Source organism: Natrix helvetica (genome assembly GCF_964273705.1).
Source record: "Natrix helvetica genome assembly, chromosome: 2".
NCBI lineage: Eukaryota > Metazoa > Chordata > Lepidosauria > Squamata > Natricidae > Natrix > Natrix helvetica.
This window is the reverse complement of record NC_138552.1, coordinates 105763847-105789258: the sequence shown is the minus strand read 5'-3', so window position 1 is coordinate 105789258 and position 25412 is coordinate 105763847. Positions and strand designations below refer to the sequence as shown.

Below are 25412 nucleotides of genomic sequence, written 5' to 3'. Positions count from 1 at the left end.
ATCTGGCCCACGGGCCTGCCCTGAAAACAGCGAAGGACCAGCCTGCAGTGCCTCTGGCAGCGAAAACAGAGCTCAGGAGGGCCACGCACGGGCCTCCCAGGCTCCATTTTCACTGGCAGAGGGATGCAGGAAGCTGTTGCGGCCGAAAATGAAGCTTGATGAGTGACATTGAGCTGGCCACACCCACCCAGATCAAGTCAACCACAACGTGATGCGGCCCTCAATGAAATCAAGTTTGACATCCCTGTTCTAATCTAATCCAATGATTTATTAAAAAAATACATTTTCTGACTTCTGTCTTCCTCTCATAAGCAAAAGGACAGCTACAAAACCAAAGGATTTTACATATTTTATTATTTACAATTCAAAAAGGGTTTTCAGTGTAAAGACTTCAGTATAAGTACTTTGTCTTCTTGCTGTAGGTATTTTGCCATGGAACAATCACATGTTAAATATCGAGATAGCTATTTCAGTGTCACATCACTATTTTGTGATATATTCCCTCCAGATGAGAAGAGGGGAAAAAAATCTTGTCTAAATCGCATATAATTATCATCCCACCCTGTTGAAGCATCCACTAACTCTGGAAAATAATCAAAACTAACTTCAAAGAATCTTTATGTTTGCGATATAATACTTTATTAGAATAAAAACTGCAACCAATCTCCAGAGTAGCAGTTTAAAAAAGATAAAACTGTCAACTGCGATGAAAAAAACAATTTTTCAGAATTTTTTAGGAACTACTTATAATGAAATTTCTAACATGCATTATGCAATAGTGCTGGATTTGGAAGGATGAGTGAATGAAATTAAATGTACATCTCCAATCTTGTCTATTTACAGAAGGTTTCTAAGGATATGGAGATGCTATGTTACACTGAGACTGTTGGTTTTTCATACCGGAACAATGGATTTTACAATAATGTTTGTCCTCAGTTTAATTCTGTAGGTTGAGGGAATAATAGAAAAAAAGCAATATCTGATTTTAAAAAGTGAAAAGAATGGCTGCTACTTAAATGGAAAAGAAAAAGGTCACAATAAATATTCTTCTCTTTGAATGTCCATTTACCCTGAGTTAAATTCATATCACTGCACTACCATTTCCAAAGATTCAAAGATTCACTACCATTTCTAAAGATTGTAATTTCTATAAAATTTGTGGGGAAATACCAGTATTTGGCTTCTGCTTTAAACAAGAGGAGAAAAACATGGTTATCTACTAAACACATATTTGGGATATAACCACTTCAATCGTCCTATGTGGGCAGAATATGAATGCTGCCAGTAGACTTATATGCTTTGCCTATGCTTCTCCAAGCAGAACACCTCTAGGTTTTTTGAATCAAAGTAGCATAATTGCCTTAAATGTAAAGGTAAAGATTCCCCTCACACATATGTGCTAGTCGTTCCCGACTCTAGGGGGTGGTGCTCATCTCCGTTTCAAAACTGAAGAATTAGTGCTATCCGAAGACGTCTCAGTGATCATGTGGCCAGCATGACTAAATGTCGAAGGTGCACAGCACACTTTTACCTTCCCACCAAAGGTGGTTCCTATTTTTCTACTTGCATTTTTATATGCTTTCAAACTGCTAGGTTGGCGGAAGCTGGGACAAGTAATGGGAGCTCACTCTGTTACACGGTGCAGGGGACATATTCCCCTTCCCTTTCCAACCCCCTCCAGCCTCACCTGGCGTTGTCTTCATGGCAAGCAACCACAGGAAATGGCGGGGACAATCTGCTCAGGGAGGGTTTATATTCAGGGGAGGGCTTATTTTAGCATATGCACTTAAAACTCCGATTGGGCTTATTATCTGGGGAGATCTTATTTTTGGGGAAACAGGGTAACACTATTTGGATCAATCACAATTTCCAGCGGGTGGCATTGGGAACAGCACCCTCCACTTAACACAAAGACATGCTCTTTTGTTCTCATTAGAGACAGTTTAGAGTGGAGATTTCAACTGGTGGCCTGCAGTCTGGATGCGTGACGTGCAGGCCATGCCCACCCCAGCTCCGCGAATGGGAAAAACATCATGAAACATCACACGATGGCAACATGATGCTGCGAATTTGACACCTGTGGTTTAGAGAAACTAGGTTGAGTATTGGGGTGAACAATCTGAGGTGCAGCATAAGATCCATAACCCTGACCCTGAATCTTTGTAAACAGCGAGATAGTTGCTCCTCTTCTGCATTACTAGGTGCATGGATATATTATGGCTCACTGGTTAAAGTTATTAATTTATGTTCAGGAAATCTAAATTTGTTGATTATGGTAGATAATTAGGAATCAATGTGACAAGGATCATCCTGGCAAAATCTGGAATAATAAGGGTCCTCAAAATAGGTTATTTTGATGGTGGATTTTAACTGAGTCCACTCAAGCAATACAACTGGTCAGTTGGACCTTGCTGGGAATGTGTTTTCCAAGCAGCCAAGCCCCCTTTTTTCAGTCTGCCAAGACATTTAAATCAAATAACCATTGCCAACCTCTAAAGAACTTGAACAACATTAGCACGTCTAAATGCCTTTCCAACAGCTGTGCCTTAAGGGAAATTTTATAAATTTTTTATGACTAAGGCTGCACCCTTGGGAAGGACCCACTTGAATCCACAGCCTATGACCTATTATACTACACCTTCTATAAGGATTCAAGAGCCCATTTCATAACATTGCTATTGGGTGAAGTACCGAAACAATTCTGAATTTTTATGTACAGTTACCATTATCAGATCTGTATGATTTCTTCAATATGACAACAATTTTTATGCAGCTTGTAATACTTGTCATGCCTTGATTACCAGGACAACCCATTTATAATTTTACTTAAAATAAAAACAATTAATTTTCTTAATTTGAAGAATTATGGTCAGTGATTACTAAAGTATGAAAACATCATACCATATTTTTATGGTTTTTATTTTTATAATAAAGCTATCGCTTTTTTAAAAAATGATTTTTTATATTCCTGAACTGGGATTCAAGATCCAGATCTCTTGTTCAATTTTTTCCTAACTGGCACACTCCAAATGTCTTAGTGCTGCAATTCTCAGAATTAACAGCCATCATGGATTTCCTATAAAAATCTTGGCTAACATAGCCTCTACGTTAGGAGTTTCTTTTTTCTATAAATAAAGCTTCTTTTGAACTGGAGACAATTAGTCTAATGTTCAGTTTCTAGCCTCAACTAGTAGAATACTTCTAAAGATAGAAAGATTGGATAACTACATTCTAGTTACTGGAAGACACCAGATTCCGGAAAACTGAACATCATAGATTAGATACCCCATAGCAGTAGGATCATCTCTAACTGGCTCTCCAATCCAAAAAGCCTCAATGTCTAGCATCTCCTACTTATAGACAGCAAGACTTAACAATTGTTTGGACAGATTAAAAATATCTGCTCATGAGACAAAGTAGTAGCAAAAGCTTTATCTGTGTGTAATAGATGGCATTATCTATGGATCCAATATATTTTGCTGTCTAGCTTGGCTTCCCATATTATTTAAAAAGTTTTCTAGCAAGCATTATTATAAACTTATTCTGTTTCTGCAAAGCAATGTCTTCTATATAAACCTATTCTGTTTCTACTAAAGTAGTGTCTGTTTTCTATCCAAGAACCTTATAAAATAAATAATCCTTCTATCAAGCAAATATAAATGAAGCAAACTCATATAATTTTTTTCCCATTCTAGATGAAGAACTACCACATTCTGCAGGTATTAAAGTTAGCATATATGATTAAACTAGGTATGCTGAATTTAAACAGAAATCTATCCAGGTTCATGCTACTAACTGAAGCAACTGAATACAACAACATTTAAAGTATTTAATATGAAAGTGGCTTTAAGAAAAATTAAGAAATCTCTAGCAATACATCCAATTGTAATTACAGGCTGCAAAGCAATAAAGAAACATTGTTGGCTTTAGCTCTGTGTTGGTTAGACTAAGTTTTACTTAATTCATGAAAAAAGGAGCACCATAAGGTGCATTTTGTTCTTCCTATTAAGCAGTGAACCAATTTTGGCTGTGCTTTTTCTGTCGCGTGTTTAGATATTGAAGCAATAATTTCATACGATGTCTGATTTGAATAATTCTCAGTAGCGGGAAACGTCAAAGCTATACCCAAACTGAGGCAAGTTTCTGTCACAGAAATACATCACTATTTCCTTATATGCTCCAATAATCCAAGATTGTTTGAGGCAGACTATTCCTGTTCAGTTATCAAGCTCAAATTATTCTACTCCGGGCACATTATACAAAGACTTAGTTGACTTAGAAGATTTTAATGCTGGGAAAGATGGAAAGAAAGAGGGGAAGAGGACAACCACCACCAGGAAGGTGGATAGACTTATAGTGGCAATCATTTTCATCATAGAGAAACACTATCTATTTGGATGCCAGGAATCAAAAATGACTTGATTGCACACTATCAGTCAATCAATGAACCAACCAACCAAACAATTCCTGCTAAATTCATGTCTTAAGATACACTATTGCAGTGATGGTGAACCTATGGCAAGCATGCAAAAGGTGGCATGCAGAGCCCTCTCTGAGCACACGCATTGTCGGCAGCTGTTCTTCTGGGTTTGCATGCGTGCTGGATAGCTGGTCCGTCACACACGCGTGTGGCATCCAGCTGCTCTTCCGGATTCCTGGAAGAGAGGGCAGCTGTCCGGTGCACATGCTGCTGTGCGCATTGGCTAGCTGCACTCTTCTGGTTTTTGGTGCTTGGGTGCGAGAATGCGCACACTCCAGTTTCAGTACTTGATGCCGAAAAGGTTAGCCATCACTGCACTATTGTCTTTAATAAATGAGAACAGTTTTCAGTTTCATAAACATTTCTGTGTTATTCATGTGTCTTAGAACAGGATCTTAACTATATTATTTTATGATAACTTATGATACCTATATGACTGATTAATACTCCCACTTTTCTGCTTAAAGTGGCATGCATTTGTTTTCCTAATTTTTGTACCCCACGATACAGTCAATCTTCCAGTCAGAATAGTACATTATAATTCATAACATTACATCACTGGCTCTCTAGAAGTGTCTGAACTTTAAAGTTGCGTTGGTTTTTATCTTTTTATTTTTTCTAAGACCCATTTTTTTCTGGAATAAAACCAGAATTATTTGAGCAAAATTTATTTTTTCTTCTCTATGAGAGTCAATCTGGTGGTTATTTTGTTTCAGATGCTTAAACATTGGTACTCTTGTTTTGCAATTTTGAAGTTTAACCTTGTCCTGACAGCAGAATATAGATATATATTTGGTAGTTTTATAGTAATATCCTGAGAAGTAATGTTGCGGTACTGTATAATTTAAAAAGAAGAAAGACATGAAATATGTAAAGTAATAGGTCTGGCAAGAAATAATTTAATTACTAAAATGATGCTCAGAGCTTTTCATTTTTAAATAATAGAACAGGCCTAGTCATGCAGCAGAATGGAGCAATCTAGTTCACACTGCCCAAAACAGGAAGGGAGGAAAAAAAGAAAGAAGGAAGGAAGGAATTTAAGTGAACAAGACTGTTTAATGCTAATAGTGATGACAGTTAGGATGTCATTTTCAAGTTTTAAAAAGTTTTCTGCCTCCATTGACAATAAAATAATGTCAAATTCTTGTCAGTCTTCCAAATAGCCATGCTGAGACACTGGTTGGAGAAGGCTTAATTATAAGCAATTGAATATAGTGGTGCTTAAAAGTTTGGGAACCCTTTTTAATTTTCAGTATTTCTGCATCAATACAGCTTAAAACATGATCTGTTCTCTACACAAGCCCTACATTTCAATAAGGAAAATCCAATTAAGCAAATAAGTATAAAAACATTATACTTGTTCATTGATTTATTTAGGAAAATAAACCAAACCTACATACCTATATGTGGCAAAAATATGGGAACCTTCAGGATTATTGGTTTATTTAAAGAGAAATTAAGAGTCAGGTATTTTAATAAGTGGATGATGATCAGATGTCATCATCTGCCTTGTTTAAGTAACAACATTCTGGGTATTCACTATCAAATACTTATTTTCATAAATTAAATAAATTAGAAGAAAGCTAATGTTTTAGAATGGCCAACTCAAACTCTTGACCTTAATCCTATAGAAATATTGTGGAAGGACCTAAAGTGTGAGAAAGCTCACCAACATCCCTGAAGCTGTTTTGTTTGGAGGGATGTAATAAAACTCTTCCAAGCTAATGCACAGAACTCATCAACAGCTATTGGAAATGCGCACACCTGTTACTGAAAGCAAAGAGTCACATAATTTTGCAAAACACAAATATGTAGTATTGGATCATTTTCCTCAGGGTCATGAAGAAGCATACAAGAAATTCTCCACTTATGATCATAATTGGGCTGGGAATTTTGGTCACTGATTGAAGCAGTCATCAAGTGAGATGCCATGTAACTACTTTGCTTAATGACAGCAATCCTGGCTCTCCAGTTGCTGTCATTATGCAACAGTGTGGATTGTTAACTGGACCTCCAGGAGAGAGCACAAAGTGTCCCACGACACTTAGGAGATCTGGACCTTCACCCTGCCCCACAAAGGAGAATACTTGCATGAATACTGATGTTCAATAGCATTTTTGCTAGAACTGAGATCTGTTCCTATATGTTTTCTCCTTCCCTCAGTAAGTGAAACTTTTCTGAACTTTCCGGAAGGGAGGGGAAAACAAAAGCCAATTCCAGAATCCTGAATGGCACAAATGACATCTGTTTGCTAGGATTTTCACCAGATTTGAGGTCTGTTCCTCTAGCATGTGGGAGGATTTCCCCTCCCTGCATGAAGGGGAAATTCCTTGTCATGCTGGGGGAATGGAGCTGACATCCAACATCCCCTTGGCTTGCAACTTTTCCTCCAGCTTCCCTATTGACTTTCTGGGGAAGCCAGCAGAGAATATTGCAAATGGAGTATCCATAATTGCAGGGCATTTGGCAAACAGTTGTACATATAAGCAGGTTGCCAAGGTCCCAAACTGTCACCTAAACCTAAAGAGGGAGTGGCAAGACGTTTTATGATGGCTGGAAGTGCTTTACAGGCAGGCAAGCAGCCTTTTTGATGCTGTAATAACTGCAAATGGTCATTAAATGACCGGTTGTAAGTCAAGAGTAATTTTTCACTCATTTATTTAACTGGGTTTTAAGTTTTAAGACTTATATAGTGAACAGGCCACACTTTAGGTCATATTGATGCAAATATTGAAAATCTAAAACGATTCACAAACTTTTAAGCACAGTGCACATATGTCCCCTTGCCCCAAATGAGAACATTCTTAAAACTTTATGACATCTTAAAAAAATTAGAGGAGAATTCTACAATATTTCACGAGACATTCAGCTTCTCCTTTCTGGCTACAATCCTGAACACTAAATACCTATTTACTCTTAGTATGTACTGGATGAGCAAAACTGCTAATTAGAATCTTCAGCTAAGCAGAAAATCAGTAGAAAGCATTAGCATACACAGAAAAAGTCACCATTGATATATATTGCTATTTATCTTCTACAAATGCAGTTTCACACAGGTTAAAGTTCCACCCAGTTGTACAGAACAATACTTTCTAACAAACAGATGTTGCCTCATTAATTGCAACCAAATTAAGCATAACATCAAAATACAATCCTCTGCCCAGAAAGCTGGTTAGGGAATCTCTTCTGTTAACAGCAAATGCCTCAACACACTTGTACCAGAAATTCAATTAACAATAAGGAATCATTCCAGAATCTGGTTATATAGTTATGAGTTACCGTAGCATTGATTTCAAGTGAAAAGAAATGAAGTAGCATCTCCTCAGGGCTTATTATACACAGAAAGGCAATACCTTAGACAGCAGCAGACACATCAACAACTCTGGTCTGCATCTCAATGATTTAGGAAGGTAGTTCATTCCTCCTGCCAATCAGGTTGTTAAGATTTAGTAGGAGAATAAAGTATGTGAAATTAAAGACAATAAGCGTTTTAAAATGATTTAAATTCAATTCTGAAGGGCATAGTGAGAAAGGGCAAGTGTGCTCTGCAATGCACCTCTGTGAGGTATGGAGGATTTGCAGTAGCAGATATGAGAGGCACCTAAGGCACAATCTATCTGCTATAATCTATTCATGTATCAGTGTTTTGGATACAAATATATAGTTATACAGAAAATAGCAGAGAGAAAGAGAAGGAGAGAGAAAAAGATAGCAGAGAAATCTATATCACTAAATAAAATAGCTTCATCGGCAAAAAATTGAAAGACACAGTATAGTAGCTTTTGCAATGCGATAAAAACAATCTTAAAAACAACTCCTGAAATTTCATCTAATGCTCATTTTTTTCAGCTGATATAATTTCAATTTCCTACCTTACATGCATTTCAAGACAGCAAAGATGTGTTGAATAATCTCCTAAATGACTGTGTAGCAACCTCATCTACTAATCTGAATCTATATATGACTGATACTAAACTATGCCTTTTGGGTTGTCAGATTAATTCACTTTCAAAAAGCAATGTATCATCAGGTAAGAGAAAATTGAAAACTCCCTCTATGTCACTCCATCAAAAATCTAAACTTTTATGAAAATGTAAGTCTCTGTGAAGTTAAATATGGAACAGGCACAAGGACTCTGAAAATCATCATTGCTGGAAGAGAGCTGATGTTGTGATGGCACAACATGCAATCTTGGTGTTCCGAGATTGCAGTTGAATTCCTGCCACTGGACGGTCCATTTGGACCTAAACCGCCCCACAGAGATGGTGATTGAGAAGAGCACCTCCTGCTGATCTCAGGGACACTGCAAAGTCCCTGAAAGATCCAGGAATAGCCTTTTTTCCTGGCGACAGAAACACTGCTAATGAAGCTGCTGAAGTTGGGACAGTTCCGGAATGGGAAGAAAGTGGAAAGAGAAAGTGTGTCGAATTGGTGAGGAAATTTTATTATTAGAGGAAGAGACTATCCAAGTTAAGTTAAGATTGAAGACAAAAGACTGTAGGCAGAGAAATTGATCTGCATTGAACTTAGTGTGTTATCCAGTTTCTAATTTTTCTTTTTCTCATGGATGGAATTTTTGCAGGGGCTCCCTATTTTTTAAACTGAATGGATTAATTCTTTCTTCTTCTTTTTTCACTTTTGCTTATACTTATGGATTAAAATTCTCCTTTTTTTAATAATGCTTGATTTGATTGATTGGATTGTTTTTGATCTCCATTTAAGGTTTTTCTTTCTTTCTTAAGCTTGGAATATAAAGAAGATAATAAGAAGGATTATAAAGAGGGTTGTAACAACAGGAGGAAAAGCAATTACACTGCCACTTAGAGGCTGGAGACATTGTTTTTTCTTCTTTCTCTTTGATCACTTGAGATTCAAGGTTCTTTCAGTTTGTTTACTGACAGTGATAGTAGGAAGAGCACAAGTTGTTTATACAGTGCTTTTTGGAAGTTCTATCACTAGCTATTGGAGGGAAGACAACATTTTGACTTGAAAGATAATAAATGAACCTGTTTGAAGTTTATTAAAATAGCCTTGAACCCTATAGTGGCAGTGTCTGCAAAATTGAAAGAATGGCTGAGTAGGAAAAAGAAACTGTAACATTGCAAATGATTATGTTTGAAATTCAAAATCTATTAGTTGTGACAGAAAGAATTGAAAAGAGATTGGAGAATATGGAATACAAAAGAGAAAGATCTGATGGAGAAACTGAGGATGTTTACCAAATGAAGAAAGTGGAGGACAGAGTTCAAAAGATGGAAGAAAAAAATGAGCAAAGAGATAAGAAAACTGTGGATACTGACAACAAAGTGAGCATGGTTGGTAATGACAAAAGCGGAATATGGAAAGGGGAGATGGATGGATTGGAACTCTACCTCAGACTTCAAAGCACAGAAGAAGAAAAGAGGGAAAAATTGACGGACATAAGGAGAGAAATCTTGATAGAAGCACTAGCGATAACCAAAGATAAGCTGATGGAAAGAGCAGATGTTGGGTTTCAAGCTTTTGTGGGATACGAAAGGAACAGCATGTTGCCAAGGGAGGTTTATACAAGATTTATTAAGAAAGCAACTAGAACATCAATATTATAAATGGCAAGAGATATAAGACCATACTATTGCTGGAGGGATGCAGGTTGATGCAATGAAAATGTATAATAAAAACTAAGCTAAATTTAGTTTACTAGTAGTATGTATAAAATGAAGTGACAATAGCTATAGTTAAATAATGATTAATAATGATAACAATACATATAGATATATTAGTTTGATAATATAACATTTTATATAAACAACACATGGAGATTATGAGAGAAGGTTTAAAAGCTTTATCTAGAATATATTATAAAATTGTATTGTGATTGGATAATTTTAGCATGATTTAATGGAATGTTATATAATCTTATTCTAGATTTTGAATATTATATATAAAAGGATGTAAAAACAATTATAGTCAAATTAAGGTCGAGGTATAATAATTGTGATATACATGAATATAGGTGAATTTAAAATATGTGATTTGATATGAAAAGCAGGTGGTGATTATGGAAGAGATGCATGGAAATACTGTAACCAACTGACACACTTTCTACAATTTGTAATGGAAGATGGTTTATTTTTATTTTTATGCTTGCTTAAAAATAAAATAAATAAAAATTGTTTTTAAAAAAGAAAATCATCATTATTTTGGCTCCAGCAAAATAAATAGTAAACAAATGTTACTGGAATTTTTCTGTAACTATGAAATTCAGTCCTGCAACCACAAATCCATCCATGACAAATTCCTATCTATGATTTCTTTTCCCTTGTTTTCAGCTTCTGAAGCTTTGCGAGATTTGGTTGAAGAGATGGTTATATTATGTGCAGATGCCACATTGTGAGACCTAGCTACCATGACTGACTCTGACAAACTGCCTATCAAATTGGATAGACCACAATTCCCCAATATCTTCTGACACCTAGCCATATTAAAAGCAAAGCTGAGGTAAGAATTCAGATATGGAGCTATGACTATTTCCAGAAAAGGCTTTTAGTGGTCCTTTGTAGGATAATGCACATTCTACTGTGAATTTATGTACTATGCCTGTAGCTATGGACCCAGTCTTGACAATTTCCCCTGTCTATTGTTCAGAAGTGTGCTGCCTCTGAACAACAAGGCTTTCTGTTTGATTTTCTTAGATCACAATAAACATACACTAGACATCACAAAATCATTCCATTATGTTCTAAAACAGTGGTGCGCAACCTGTGGGTCGGGACCCCTTTGGGGGTCAAACGACCCTTTTACAGGGGTTGCCTAAGACCATTGGAAAACACATATTTTCGATGGTCTTAGGAACTGAGACACCAATTTTATGGTTGGGGGTCACCACAACACGAGGAACTGTATTAAAGGGTCACGGCATTGGGAAGGTTGAGAACCACTGCTCTAAAACAACATTAACACCCCATACTTGAATATCTCCTGCAAGACACACAACAGAACCGCAATGATTTCCTTCGGAGGCTCTCACCTGCCAAAGCAGGAATGGTGACCTTATTCCATTCCCATGGTTGGTCATACTCATCTGCAGGCCTATCATCATCCTGTGGCAACTTGCTCTCTCTCAGGCGTTGACTCACAGCACTTTCTGAATCAGATTCCACACAGTTGCCTTCAGGTTCGTAAGGTGTGTCATACAGCTGGATGTCTTTTTGCTGGGGCTTCCCACTGTCTTGCCTCTGTAACTCTGTCAGAATGGGAAAGTAATTGGATTAATTTTTCTGCTGGCATCAGCAGGCAGGGGAAAAAAGTTTATGTAGTATAACTTCATATAAACATAAGCATTAAGCAACAAGAAAAATGTAGATATGCAAGCTGCTAAAGGTTTTCATGTTTAGCTTCTCTCAAACTGGAAAAAGAAGAAACAGAACAAAGCCTCTGATAACAGTTTACCAAATGGCAATATAAATCTAACAAAATATCAGAAAAGTTAAGAATCTATAGGAAATAGGTTCCTATAAATTCAGCAAGATTTTAGAGCAGGAAGGACATGCCAAGGATTTATGTGTGAATCAAGAGAATTCTTTATGTTGGTCCTTGAACCCACCAGAATGGCTGTGCTGACATTTTCACCCTTCTTTCTCACTCTCATTCTCTCTCTCTTATAAGTTTTGTAAGTCTTTCAGAAGTTTAAGGTATACATTTCATCCCTTAAAACTCTTGAAATGGCCTAAAAGAATCTTGCCGTCTTATGCATTTACAGAGTCTGAGGCTAGCTTCTGAGCTGGTGAAGTTGCAGCTTCCTGGCTTAACACATCTCCTCCAATGTGATAGCATCTAGATGTGATGATGATAAACAATGCTAAGTCCCACTAAGTTTTCTGGAGTCCGGGAGGGGAAGGCTGCTTCACAAAAAGCTCACATAATTTGGTACCCAACAAATCTAATACAGGTCATGAAGCTTTCTAGTTGTCATAATGCCATAGTTAAAGAAAAACAGAAGAACAATGGCAAGATGCTGTATCTGCATAGAGCTGATCTAAATACACAGATATCAAAGCACCTTTAAGTTGTTTTGCATTTTAATTGTGTTCAATAGGTGTAAAGGGTTTCCCTGAAAGTGATATCAAAAGACACCTTCCCCTTTATAACTATGCTCCAAGCACTATGTTAACATGATGGACTTTGACAGCTTTGCCTGGTATAGAATATCTAAGCAGAACTGGGGCATTTTTTCATCATGAAATTTATCGTGCTGTTGCTACTGTTGCTCTAAGCTTTAAAATGCATCTTGGGATGATCAAGAAATTACAACGTATGGTAACTCAACTTACTAGGGGCCCTAGCTTTCCAGATTATAACACCATGGGAAATAGTCCTAGGGGAGATGGAAACGGGGTGGCCAGAGCAAATCAAATGAATATTGTGAACAAAAGGGCTTTGTAGAAGCTACTTCAAATTCTCTTTGAAGATTACATCACAAAGCTTGGCACTTGTGATTAACGTTATCTTTCAATGTCTTAATTCTAATGAAAAAAGTCTGTAAAATCATGCATATTAATGCAAGCTGAGTTTGGCAATTATAAATGGATTTTACCTCTAAATATTAAATTAAAAGTAACTTGCTGGTGAGGGTAATTAAATTGGGATGTCCAGGTCAGCCCCTTCTTGCCTGAGGACTACCATTCTATATTTACTTGTCTACTAAACCTTGGCCCCAAAGCTATGATGTGACTGATACTATACATTTCCATGCTGCCTTTTCCTCCAGAAGATCACAGCATCATTCTCAGGTATATCTTATTTCATCTTAACATTGTTATGAGGGAGTTATGTTAGCAATATTCAAGAATCCTTTGTCCAAGGATATCTGGAGAATTTCACTGGTGAAAGTTAAATATTCTGGAAATAGATCTTGAAATTCTTGAAGAGGTGCTGTTTACAGGTGTGTCCTCATCCAGCTTTTCTACTAAATGAGTCACTGATGGTAATAACTAACAGCACCCTCTCTTTCCCTTTCCGGAAACATCTGAGTCATGCTATTCAAATGCTCAGAAACTTTTATACTTGGATATTAAACTTCACGAGTACTAAGGTACACCACGTGGGGCTGCTAGAAAAGAATGGCAGGAAACTTCCCCTGGCACAAACTGTGGTGTCAAAAAGTATCTTGGAAAAGTATCTTGGTAGACAGACCATCTGGGTCTCTGCCTAACCCTGAATTAAAGTTCAAGGTGTTTGGTGGTGTCCCTGTTCCCTGAAGCGAGCTTGGTAGGAAAGATTACTCACAATTGTGGTATTCCAAGTATGGCTATTCCCCCCCCTTCCCCGGCAAAACATATCTTTGCAGTAAATTGTTTTAGCTTAGAAAAGGAATCCCAATGAAATGAGAATCCCAATGAAATGAGAGCTGTTATATACTACATCTATCTAGCTTACAAAGGCATCTGACTGGCCACTATGGGAACACAGAAAACAGACAAGAATTTGATCATCTTTTGTTTAATCAGTAGGAGACTTTTTATTGTTGTTCTTCTCATGTTCTTAGAACAGCAGGACAATATGTGTGTTTTGCTTTTGTTTCTACCACCATATTGTATTTCTGGGTATATATTGCATTCTTCCTCAACTTGGATGAGAGCACTGCAGATAGAAGGAAGGATCATGAGAGAAATAGAAGTGGCTAAATTATATTCCAAATATGTATCTGTTTCCTGACAGTTTGAACAAATAATTGGTGTAATGACTTGTCTCCAGAAGTTCTGTGTGTTCCAACACTGGATGTTTTTAAAAAGATTGGGCAACCGTTTGTCTGAAATGTTATAGTGTTTTCTGCTTGAGCAGAGGTTGGACTAGAAGACCCCCTAGATCCCTTCAAACTCTGTTATTCTGCATCTAATTCTCCAGTGGTAGTAAATGACTGCCACTGAAAACAATACAGCAAACCCTTAATGTCATAGAATGATTCTATGCTGTACGACACACTGCAGAGTTGAATGTAGTATTTATGCAATTTGGTTGGGTGTTTAACGTGATGGCCTAGAAACTAGCAGACAATCAATTTTAGGCCTTCTTTTGGCATGAAAGCTAGCTAAGTGACTGCCTCTCACTCCAAATCACCTCACAGTGTCATTTTCGCGAGGAAAATAGGACGCAGGAATATTAGACATCTTCGCTGCCTTGAGATTAAAAAAAAAGCAGGGTAAAATATGATAGCAATACTATAATATAATAATTATATGCTAGGTAAATCCTGCTCATGGATAATGACCACTATTTTACTAATAATGAATAACCTTTCTAACCCCCTCTTTTATGCATAGCTCTATAGAACTGGATATTAAAGAACCTGTATCTTCTAGGATGGAAATTAAAACAAGCCTGATTCAGTCTTGAGCAAGACTCCAAAATGCATTGACCTCAATAGACATTGTTAAGGAATGCATCTATCTATTTTGCCCAGAGATACTGATTAGCAATAACATTGGTACCTGTTCTTCTATGTTGATTGTTACTTTCTGTTTATTTTTAGAAATTGTTACATTTTTCTTTAACTTGATCTGTCAGTAGTGATAACATGCTGAAAATGAAGCTTCTAACTCTTCACCTAGGCCTCTGGCAAGAAAGACATAATCCTCACTTCATCGCACTTGCCATCTTTATATTTTTATTCATTGGCTTTATTATAACTTCTTTGATTGTTGTGAGCTACCTAGAGTTGTTAAGAATCAGGCAGCAAACAAATTAAATAAACATTACTATTATTTGCAATATTGAATTTCTGACTAGGACAAACCATGTAATAATACAATTTTAGCTAAAGCATCACTGCTTGTAATTTATATTGCAATTTATGTTTGTTTATTTAATAGATTTAAATAACCTATTTTAATTTTGCTGCCCATATCACACAAATGATTTTGAATGGCTAACAATTAAAAACAGAATTTGACAGCTTTCGATAGCTTAATACAGCAACTATATGAACATGTATTTATGTAAAAGTTTGAAAAGCAAATAAAAACTACCCCAAAACAAACAATAAAACCAAAACTCAACCCAACAACTCAATATTATGGATGTGTGAGTCTATGAGCATAAAATAGTTTAGACTTCTATAGTCAACATTTGTATTCAAAAATACTTTTGTACACGAAGATGCGATTCATTATGAATTACTTTACTGATACAATTTTAAAAGTGAAGACCAGATATGATATTTAATTAAAAGATGTGGTATTTAATTAAAGGATTCCTCAAATTCTTTGCTGCTATATTAATTTTTAAAGCAATTTCCTCACATCTTGAAATACCACTGACCAAAAGAACGAGGAACAGGTAGTCCTTGACTAAAAACTGTAATTGAGCCCAGAATTATGGTTGTAAGTTGTGCCAGTTGTTAAACAGGCCACCATGGGACCATGTTTGGTTTTACAATATTTTCTGTGGTGGCCATTATGCAAACATTACAGCTGTTAAGCAAATTCACTTTCTGCAATGGGCAGTTTTTGTTGGAAATCAGAAGTAAATGGCAGTTACTGGCAAAAAACATAGTCAAGCATGTCATGTAATCATGGAACACTGCAGAACAGTTGTAAATGCAGACTGGCTATCAAGTGCCCAAAATGTGATCACATGACTGGGGTGGCAGTTGGAACTTCAAATCTGTGTCTTATATAGCCCTTGGGTGCTCATCATAACTTTGAACGATTGCTAAGTTACGAGTTGTAAGTTAAGGACTATCTGTACTTTCACTTCCCTGTGTTTGTGATAGTAAATGTTGCTGTGAATAACTAAAACTGAATTGCACTATTTTATTTACCCTGAGATGAAGAGACATTAAAACTACATTGGTCTTAGTTGACCAGCCAAGTGAAATTACTTGGTCATCTTTGACCAGTTGGGGAGCAATAAGGAATCCCACAGTGTTAAGTTAGACTGGGAAATCAAAGAATATATCCTGGAAGAAGGCAAGGACAAAAATGTGTTCACATTATTCATAATAAAACGATGTGAATGCAGTGTCTGGTAGAAATGTGACTTATCATGAATTGTGGCAAATGCCATTGAGGCAAATGCACCTAATAACTTTATCCAATTCATGATAAGTCACATTATCATGAATTGTATGAAGTAATTAGATCTACTTCCCTCAATAGCATTCAGCCAAAATGAGCAAGTGAAAAATGGCATCAGATGTACCAATTTGGTTACAACTGAATTTTTTATAATGTAGGCTGGGTCAATCACTATTATTGATTATGAGGAATTTAACCACCTTGCAAAGCGCAGCTAATTCACCTTTAAGGCAAACCATTTTGACTGAATACTATATCTAAACAGAGGAATTCATTGCAAAAATTGCTAAATAAGTACAGTACTTCATCTGATCACTCTAATGTGATCTGTGTATGTGATGGGGAAATCTCATTATCAAATCTGGTTCACCTCTTGAAGTCTTTAGTGCTATCAGAATTAGTGCTATCAGAAGCTAGGCAACCAGTTTCTCCATATGAAAATTATTGCCTCTTTCAGACAACCCATTCAATTTTGTCCAAACAAGGGGGGGCGAGAAATAAGGGCAATAAAGTATTCATAACAAGATATTTTTAGCAGCAGGACACAAAAATAAAATTAATGATACAACACTGCAGATAGTGTAGTGACATAATAGTTACATTCTACACTAGAAACATAAATAACCACTCTTGGTTTAACCAATAAGCAACTAAGGAATATAGGAGAATATAACAGAGATAATTAGCAGGTGATGTGCATATGGAACACTAATATTTTTATTATTATTAAAAGTTTTAATAAATTTTACAAATATTGCCCCCTCACCTTCCCTCCCTCTACCCTCCCTCCCCCCAACCTCCCAGAGCAAAATACAGGGTATAAACATTTAACAATCATATGCTAACATAAGCTAACTTAATTCGACATCTGACTGAATGGAACACTAATATTTGATAGGCTATGCATTCATTAAAAGCTCCTTTGAGCTCCAAAGGTGCTTTTTCAATGGGCATCTGGACTTCCTTGTTTTTCTTTGAAGATGTTTTGCTTCTCACCCAAGAAGCTGCTTCAGTTCTGACTGGATGGTGGGAAATGGAAGGATTTATATTCCTTGCAGTCAGCTCGTCATTTGCATTCTCTTTAAGAGTCGCTAAGGCCACCTGGAGGTTTGTCTGTGTCCTCAGGATCACCTGAGTATTGCAAATGGGTGTAGATCCTTCTTGGAACTGCTGAAAGGACTGTGTTGTAGGCTGGAGACAGATGATGTCATATTCCTTCCCGTCTATTGAGAGAGGGATGTTCAATTTTGACATAGATGGCCTCTTTGACCCCTCTTTCAAACCAGCAGTCCTCTCTGTCCAAAATGTGGGCTTTCCTGTTTTCAAAAGAGTGGCTTTTGTTTTTTAAAGATGGATTGCTGAATCTTGTCTTGATGGGTTTGTTCTCCTATGCTGTGCCATCTGTGCCTCTTGAAAAAAGCACCTTTGAGACTACCATAACCTGGATCAGGGGTGTCAAACTGGTAGCCTGCAGGCTGGATGCTTCATGTGCAGGCAAAGCCCATCCCAGCTCCGCGAAGAGAAAAACGTCACAATCATCACGTGACAGCAACATGATGCAATGAGTTTGACACCCGTGACCTGGATGACTAAGAATCTCCACAGACTTTGAGCTCCAAACTTGTCTATCCTGACTCTCCATGATTTGGTGCCTCTTCTCCTTTTGGTTCCCATTCAGCCACATTTCTGCACTGTTTGTGTGACTTGATTATTCAAGATAGAAGGAATGATAGAAGCTGAGACTTCCTTGAAGGAACAGAATGCTTACTGATACACTGCAAGGTTACATTTTTGGTAGACGTAAGAAAGAATTATGTTTCTGGTTTTCTCTTTTTTAAAAAATGTCAAGTGATCTAAAATTGGGTAAATGAAAACTATCCCTTGCTTTGTTCACAAATGCATATAATAAGAAGGCGTTTTCTTTTTCTCTGAAGGAAACAGAACACAAAGCAGGAGCAAAAGGTTATTCCAGGCTCACTATTGCATCCCAAGAAAGTAAACAGAGCTTTTCTTAATGAGGAAGAATAGCAAACATGTCAGAGGATTGATACTGAAGAATTAGTCACAGAATTACGGAAGCCAGGAACAGCTGCCACCAGCCAAGGCGACTAACATGGCTGCACGACCAACTGTATTTTCTGGTCACTCTAGGCCAATGATTCCCAACTATGGGAATCTATGTCCCACAGGGGGGCAATTTGATTTTTAATGGGGGCAATTTGAACCTTGTTTAAACCACGTTCGGCTTCCTCCGTGTGAGTAGAGTTCACTTTTTGAGTAAAGTAAGAATTATATTTCACGGGGAGGGGGGGGGGGATCAGGATTTTAGAGGTGCTTAGGTGGGGCATGGCCAAAAAAAACACGTTGTTTTGAGAATGCAGGGAATATTTCTGGTAATTACTTAGATAAGAGTCATTTTCCTGTACCTAAGGCTAGGATATTTTGTTCATTGTGAGGATGTGAGGATTTGACTCACCTTCCTAGGAAGAACACAATAAATGCTGGCATGTGATGGAAATTCCGTGACAGCACTTCCTACAATATTTAAGGAGAAAGTTATCTAGGGATTTAAAAAATGTGTAATCATTTGATACTTGGCAGAGCATGGCATGAATAAACATTGTAGCAGAAATCAAAGTGTGGTGTATTTCACATCTAGAGAGAATCGTGTTTAGCAAATGAATCACAGAGCTAATCACCAAAGAGTTAAGAAGTTTTAAGATTTTCCAAACTTAACACACAACGAATAATTAAAATAAAAATACGGACATGAAAGTACTTGGAGAGATGAAGTTACAGTTGCAATTTCCTCAGAGACAAGGTTTCTCTCTGGTCATTTTCTTTCTCTCGTCCTTAGTTTTTCAATTTCCCAGTCCCAGCTTCTCTTGCCTCATTGCTCTTGTCTTTCCAGCTGTGTTTTTTGTCCACCCTATCTTAGATATCTTGCCTCTAATGCTAAAAGTTTAAACCACTAACCAGCCTGAATAAAAAGAGGATAAGGAAACTGAATTTCAGGCGAGCTAGTAGTTCTAGACCTACATGGCATTGGTTTCTTAGTTAGGTCTATCCTACAGGGCTAGGACACATCATTTCTTGTGATAGAGATGACTTGATGAAATGGGCTCCCTTGGATGCTTCTTTGCACACAACATTATCTGCCTCTATTGAAAATAGGGCTGAGGTAGGCCAAAATACTAAGTTTTTTTTTTAAAAAAAATGCATTTGTCTTATAAGACCTTATAGATTCTCTGGCATTATAATGCATTGTTGTTACTATGAGCCGCTGAAGTTTTGTTTTTAAATGTGGTGTGGTATAAATTTGATGAGGGATCTCAGGATTTTCCTTTCGGATAGGGAAGTTCATCCAGTTCAGGTGCAGGATAATGTATCGTTCTTTGATCTTCTTGAGAACAATGAAAGATACAAAGCATGAGCTGGAAAAATATATTATCATGTGAGCTGTTTGATTACCTGCTTACCCTGAGTTATGGCCTTCAGGACTATTTGGTGTTTTGGCGTGGTGTATGACTTGAGGAATGGCATAAAGCAATGAGCTGATAAACACTGTAGGTGCCTGGGGTTATTTACTCAGTCTGTATTCGTTATTGCCCTTGAGACTACTGCTGCCACAGGGTGTCTGCAGAAGGACTTGAGAAGTTGTACACTGGAGAATCTTATTAAAACCCACAGAAAATGAGAAACATATATAACAGTGATGGCGAACCTATGGCACGCGTGCCACAGGTGGCACGTGGAGCCATTTGTCAGGGCACACGAGGCGCTGCCCTGTCACCTGGCCAGCGCACATGTGCGCGCTTGGCCAGCTGAGTTCACCCTTTTTTAAAGCCATTTTTCGCCCTCCCCAGGCTCCAGAGGCTTTATAGGAGCCGGGGGGGGGGGGGTAAAAAGAGCCACCCCCACCCCCCCGGAGGCCCTCCAGAGGCTTCAGGGATCGTCCGGAGGCTTCCCTGAAGCCTTTGGAATGCTTAAAACGACCCTCCGAGCAATCCGGAAGCGACTTCCGGTTTGCTCGGAGGGTCATTTTGAGCGCTCTGAAGGCGTCAGGGAAGCCTCCGGACGATCCCTGAAGCCTCCGGAGGGCCTTCAGGGGGTGCGTGGGAGGCTCTTTTCGCCCTCCCCAGACTCCTATAAAGCCTCTGGAGCCTGGGGAGGGCGAAAAAAGCATGTAAAAATGGGGGGGTCGCGCCTGTAGTGCACGCATGCGCACTGGGGGGGGCGTGCATTGCATTATGGGTACGGCACGCCCGCACACGACCCCCCTGCGCTCCCCCCACTTTTGGCACGCGAGCCAAAAAAGGTTCGCCATCACTGATATATAACATAACTAGACAACTGAGGAATTGGGTATTCCCCTCCTATAAGAGGTGGACCCAGAACATCTCTAACCTTGGCCCTTATAGTGAGACAGATGGTGGCATCCCATTTTTGGATGTCCTAACTCTACTGTAAGAAAATGAACTGTGAGTGACCCAATGGATTCCATTCTAGTCACTCCCTGTTCCTCAGTTTTAGGTTTTGATATATTTATTTCTGACAGGATCCAACATCAACAGCAGAAGCATTCTTCAACAATGAAGCAGCAAATTTAAAAACCCATGTAATTATTTATGCAAAAGCAAGACTTTAGGCAAAGACAAAAATGTTTTAGTTTTAGCCCATCATTCTTAGGAAAAGTAATTATTTGGTTTTATTTTTCCTGTGATAGCATCAACTGCATTGCCCTGGAATTTTTCTGTTCCTCAGTCAGCAACTGCATTTGAGCTCATCAAAACAAAAAGAATCCCACAATCAACAATATATCTTGGCTCCAAAGGAACTTTGGACTGGGCAAACTTTTTAGGAGACAGCATTTCTACCTTAAGATACAGCTTGTGATATGACTTTTTTTAAAAAAATGGGTCAGAAAATGGCATTTTATTTCAAAACCAGATTTGGCATGCACAATTTACAGAATGGGGGGAAATGGAGAGAAAAATGAGGATGGGGTTGAGGCCCGGTAATGGAAATAGATTTAAAACATATACTTTACTTTCTCTCTCAATTGAATAAGGCAGCATTCTATACAATGAAACAAACCATTAAATCTGTTAAATGATGACTCAGGCCAGTGGTGGGTTCCTACTTTGTCCAAACCGGTAGTGGTTTGGTGGCCTGGGTCGCTGGAACCTGCAACGACCCAGGTCTGACATGCCCCCAAACCGGTTCCCCGGGGGGTACCATAAGTGCCCCCATCTTGTTTTTCAGCTCTGCACATGCGCAGAACAATTTTAATTGCACTGTGCAAGCATGCGCAGTGCGCATCAAGCATGCGTGTGCACATGCGTGCACACACATGAGCGAACCGGCAGTGGTACCTGCCAGAACCCACCTCTGACTCAGGCACATGCATCTTTTCCAAGATGGGCTTTATAGACCTAACTACAGAGGCCATGAAAGAAAAGGGATGGAAGAGAAGAGAGATCTGCACTCTAAAAGCACAGATGATGTTTGGAGAGTATGACACATACGTGCAGAGTTTTTGTTACTCAGTGGACACATACATATAGTGGAGAAAGAAGTCAGGCAAGAGCAGAAGGGGCATCCATACCAACGACCCATTGGAGGTTTTTAGTTGATCGTTTCAGATCTAGCCAAGTACCAGGAAGAAGCGCGAGAGAATGTAAGCAGTTCTGTCCTGCAGCACTGTTTTTCCTCCTCTAATGTCTGAAGACATTCTGATTGCATCCTAAATATCACGTTCTGAGTTAATTAAGAGTATAAGTCACATAAATAACTATGCTAGAAGAAATCACTCTCTGTATATTTTAAAAAAAGAACCTATATGAAGTTTGTAGCATTTCTATATACCAGCAGAGGAAGTGAGCAGAGGAAGCCTAGACAACTTTTTTCCTTCGTGCTTTCTATTGGCAAGTACCGTATTTTTCGCCCTATAGGACGCTCCGGAATACAAGACGCACCCAATTTTAAAGGAGGAAAATCTAGACAAAAAAGATTATGAACCAAATACTATAGTAAAATATTTTATATCAACTGTATAAAGTTAACAGCAGTTTAAGAACAATTTTATGTCAACCATGTAACATATTAAGAACTATCTTTACTCTCATTAACAGTCAGAGCAAGAAACAGCAAGAAATCCAGAAATGAAAGAACTGTCAATATTACCAATATGTTCTTCATTTCCCCTCCCCACTTATATTTCATCTGGTGCTCTCTTATCCAGCCATATTTCATCTAGTGGTCTCATAACCCCTCATATCTCATCTGGTGCTTTCTAACCCCCATATTTCATCTGGTGGTCTCTAACCCCCTCATATGCATCTGGTTTGAGTGAATGCTCCTGGAAAGGAGATTGTAAAAACTCATGAATGAAACTCATTTAACAATGCTCTTGCTTAGCAACCAAAACTTTGGGCTCAATTGTGATCATAAGTTCTCTTCCTTTTTCTTTCTTTCTTTCTTTCTTTCTTTCTTTCTTTCTTTCTTTCTTTCTTTCTTTCTTTTTTCTTTCTTTCTTTCTTTTTCTTCCTTCCTTCCTTCCTTCTTCCTTTCTTTCTTGTGTCTCTCTCTCCCTCTTTCTTTCCTTCCTTCCTTCCTTCCTTTCCTTCCTTCCTTTCTTGTGTCTCTCTCTCTCCAACGTTCTTTCTTTCTTTCTACCTTTGTCTCTCTCTCTCCCTTCCTTCCTTTCTCTCTTACTCTTTCTTTCTCACTCTCCCCCCCCCTCTCACACACACATACGTACCTTCCAGTTGGCAAAAATTTCTGTTTTGCCAGCTGGGAGGCTGGCAAAGAAGCCTCGTTTTCCCTTCCCGCCCGGCTCCGCACGCTGCTCTGCCGGATTCCCGCAGCCGATCCTTCTTCTTGCTGCAACTCGGACAATGGGGAGATGGGCGTAGCGCTGTCCGGGTTGCAGCAAGAAGAAGGATCGGCTGCGGGAATCCGGCAGAGCAGCGTGCGGAGCTGGGCTCTGCACGCTGCTCTGCCGATCATCCGCTAACCCCTAAAGAAGAAGGATCGCCTGCGGGAGGTCTGGCAGAGCAGCGCGCAGAGCCCGTCTCCGCGCGGCTCCGCATGCTGCTCTGCCGGATTCCCGCAGCTGATCCTTCTTCTTTAGGGGTCAGCGGATGATCGGCAGACCGGCCGAGCAGCGCGCAGAGCCCGTCTCCGCGCGGTTCCGCACGCTGCTCTGCCGGATTCCCGCAGCCGATCCTTCTTCTTTAGGGGTCAGCGGATGATCGGCAGACCGGCAGAGCAGTGCGCAGAGCCCGTCTCCGCGCGGCTCCGCACGCTGCTCTGCCGGATTCCCGCAGCCGATCCTTCTTCTTTAGGGATCAGCGGATGATCGGCAGACCGGCAGAGCAGCGTGCAGAGCCCGTCTCCGCGCGGCTCCGCACGCTGCTCTGCCGGATTCCCGCAGCCGATCCTTCTGCTTTAGGGGTCAGTGGATGATCGGCAGACCGGCAGACCGGCAGAGCAGCGTGCAGAGCCCGTCTCCCTGGGGGTTCCGCGCGGCTCCGCACGCTGCTCTGCCGGACTCCCGCAGCCGATCCTTCTTCTTGCTGCAACCCGGACAGCGCTACTCCCACCTCCCCATTGTCCGAGTTGCAGCAAGTGAAGTGCCACAGGCGGCAGGGAAAACAAGGCTTCTTTGCCAGCCTCCCAGCTGGCAAAACAGAAATTTTTGCCAACTGGAAGGTACGTATGTGTGTGTGAGGGGGGGGGAGAGTGAGAAAGAAAGAGTAAGAGAGAAAGGAAGGAAGGGAGAGAGAGAGAGACAAAGATAGAAAGAGAAAGAAAGAACGTTGGAGAGAGAGAAAAGGTCTTTGCTCCCTCTCTTTTGCAGCAAGCCCCGATGCAAAAAAACACCAAGGACTTGCGAGTGAGTGACAGGGGCGGAGCTTCCGGGTTCATTGACCAACCGCAGAAACCCACCACTCCCCAGGTGGCTACATTTGGCCTATAAGACGCACCCAGATTTTCACCCTCTTTTTGGGAGTAAAAAAGTGCGTCTTATAGGGCGAAAAATACGGTAACCTTCCACATATTAGGACCCTTGGAATAGTCCAACCTGTATCAGGATGGCACCAATTCAATTCAATTCAAACCTTTATTGTCAGAGCTCAACATGTGTACAAAGAGATTGGCTGAGCCTCCCAGTGTGGGAAATGTTTCATTAAGATGTTTTCTTCAAAACAATACTAATCTAATATACCACCTCTTTACCCAAGTAATTCAGAATGTAGCAGTCATGGGAAATATTTTTGGACATGTTCATTTTTCAGGCAGAAGCACAACAAAGAAAGGCTGTTTATCACAGGATTTCCACAGGAATAAAGACCGTTCCTACAAAGAGGCCACAGAGGCCAATTTACACTTCATGAGATACTAGTATGATCAGGACTATATATGTGGAAATTGGCAACCGTTGCTGTAACTACAGCTGGCAGGCAAAGAACAGGCATGTGGAAAGAAAAAGCAAAGGGCAGACATAAGGTGGCTGGCTAACTATACATTAGAGCTGTACAGTTCTGTTGAAAGAGATGCTTCAGAATAGAAGGAAGCGTATACAAAGCTTCTCAAATTGGAATCTGAAGATGTATCTTTTTTCCAGAGTCACATGGTTGCTTCAAAATCTTTTGTGTGAATGTGCATGCAAGGCATTTGAGTTAAAAGGATTTGCAGGACCCTTTCCCACATAGAACTTAACTCACGCTCACTGGTAACTCACACGCTCGGGAAAATTCACGTCATATATTTCACTGCTTGAAAATTCATCAGACAAAAACTCTTGCTTTTATACATATTTGCATTCCAAATTGTATTATGTAAAGAAAAGTTGAATCCAGCTGCCCAAA

At 39.2% G+C, this 25412-nt stretch overlaps 1 protein-coding gene across 1 annotated transcript in view; it reads right to left on the bottom strand.

Moving 5' to 3' along the window:
- Positions 1-25412, bottom strand: part of SHB (SH2 domain containing adaptor protein B) — a 143612-nt gene that overhangs the window by 45593 nt on the left and 72607 nt on the right. Inside the window, exon 3 of the mRNA XM_081941304.1 lies at positions 11490-11705. Within this exon, the coding sequence (XP_081797430.1) occupies positions 11490-11705 (216 nt within the window). The remainder of the gene's footprint in view (positions 1-11489; positions 11706-25412) is intronic.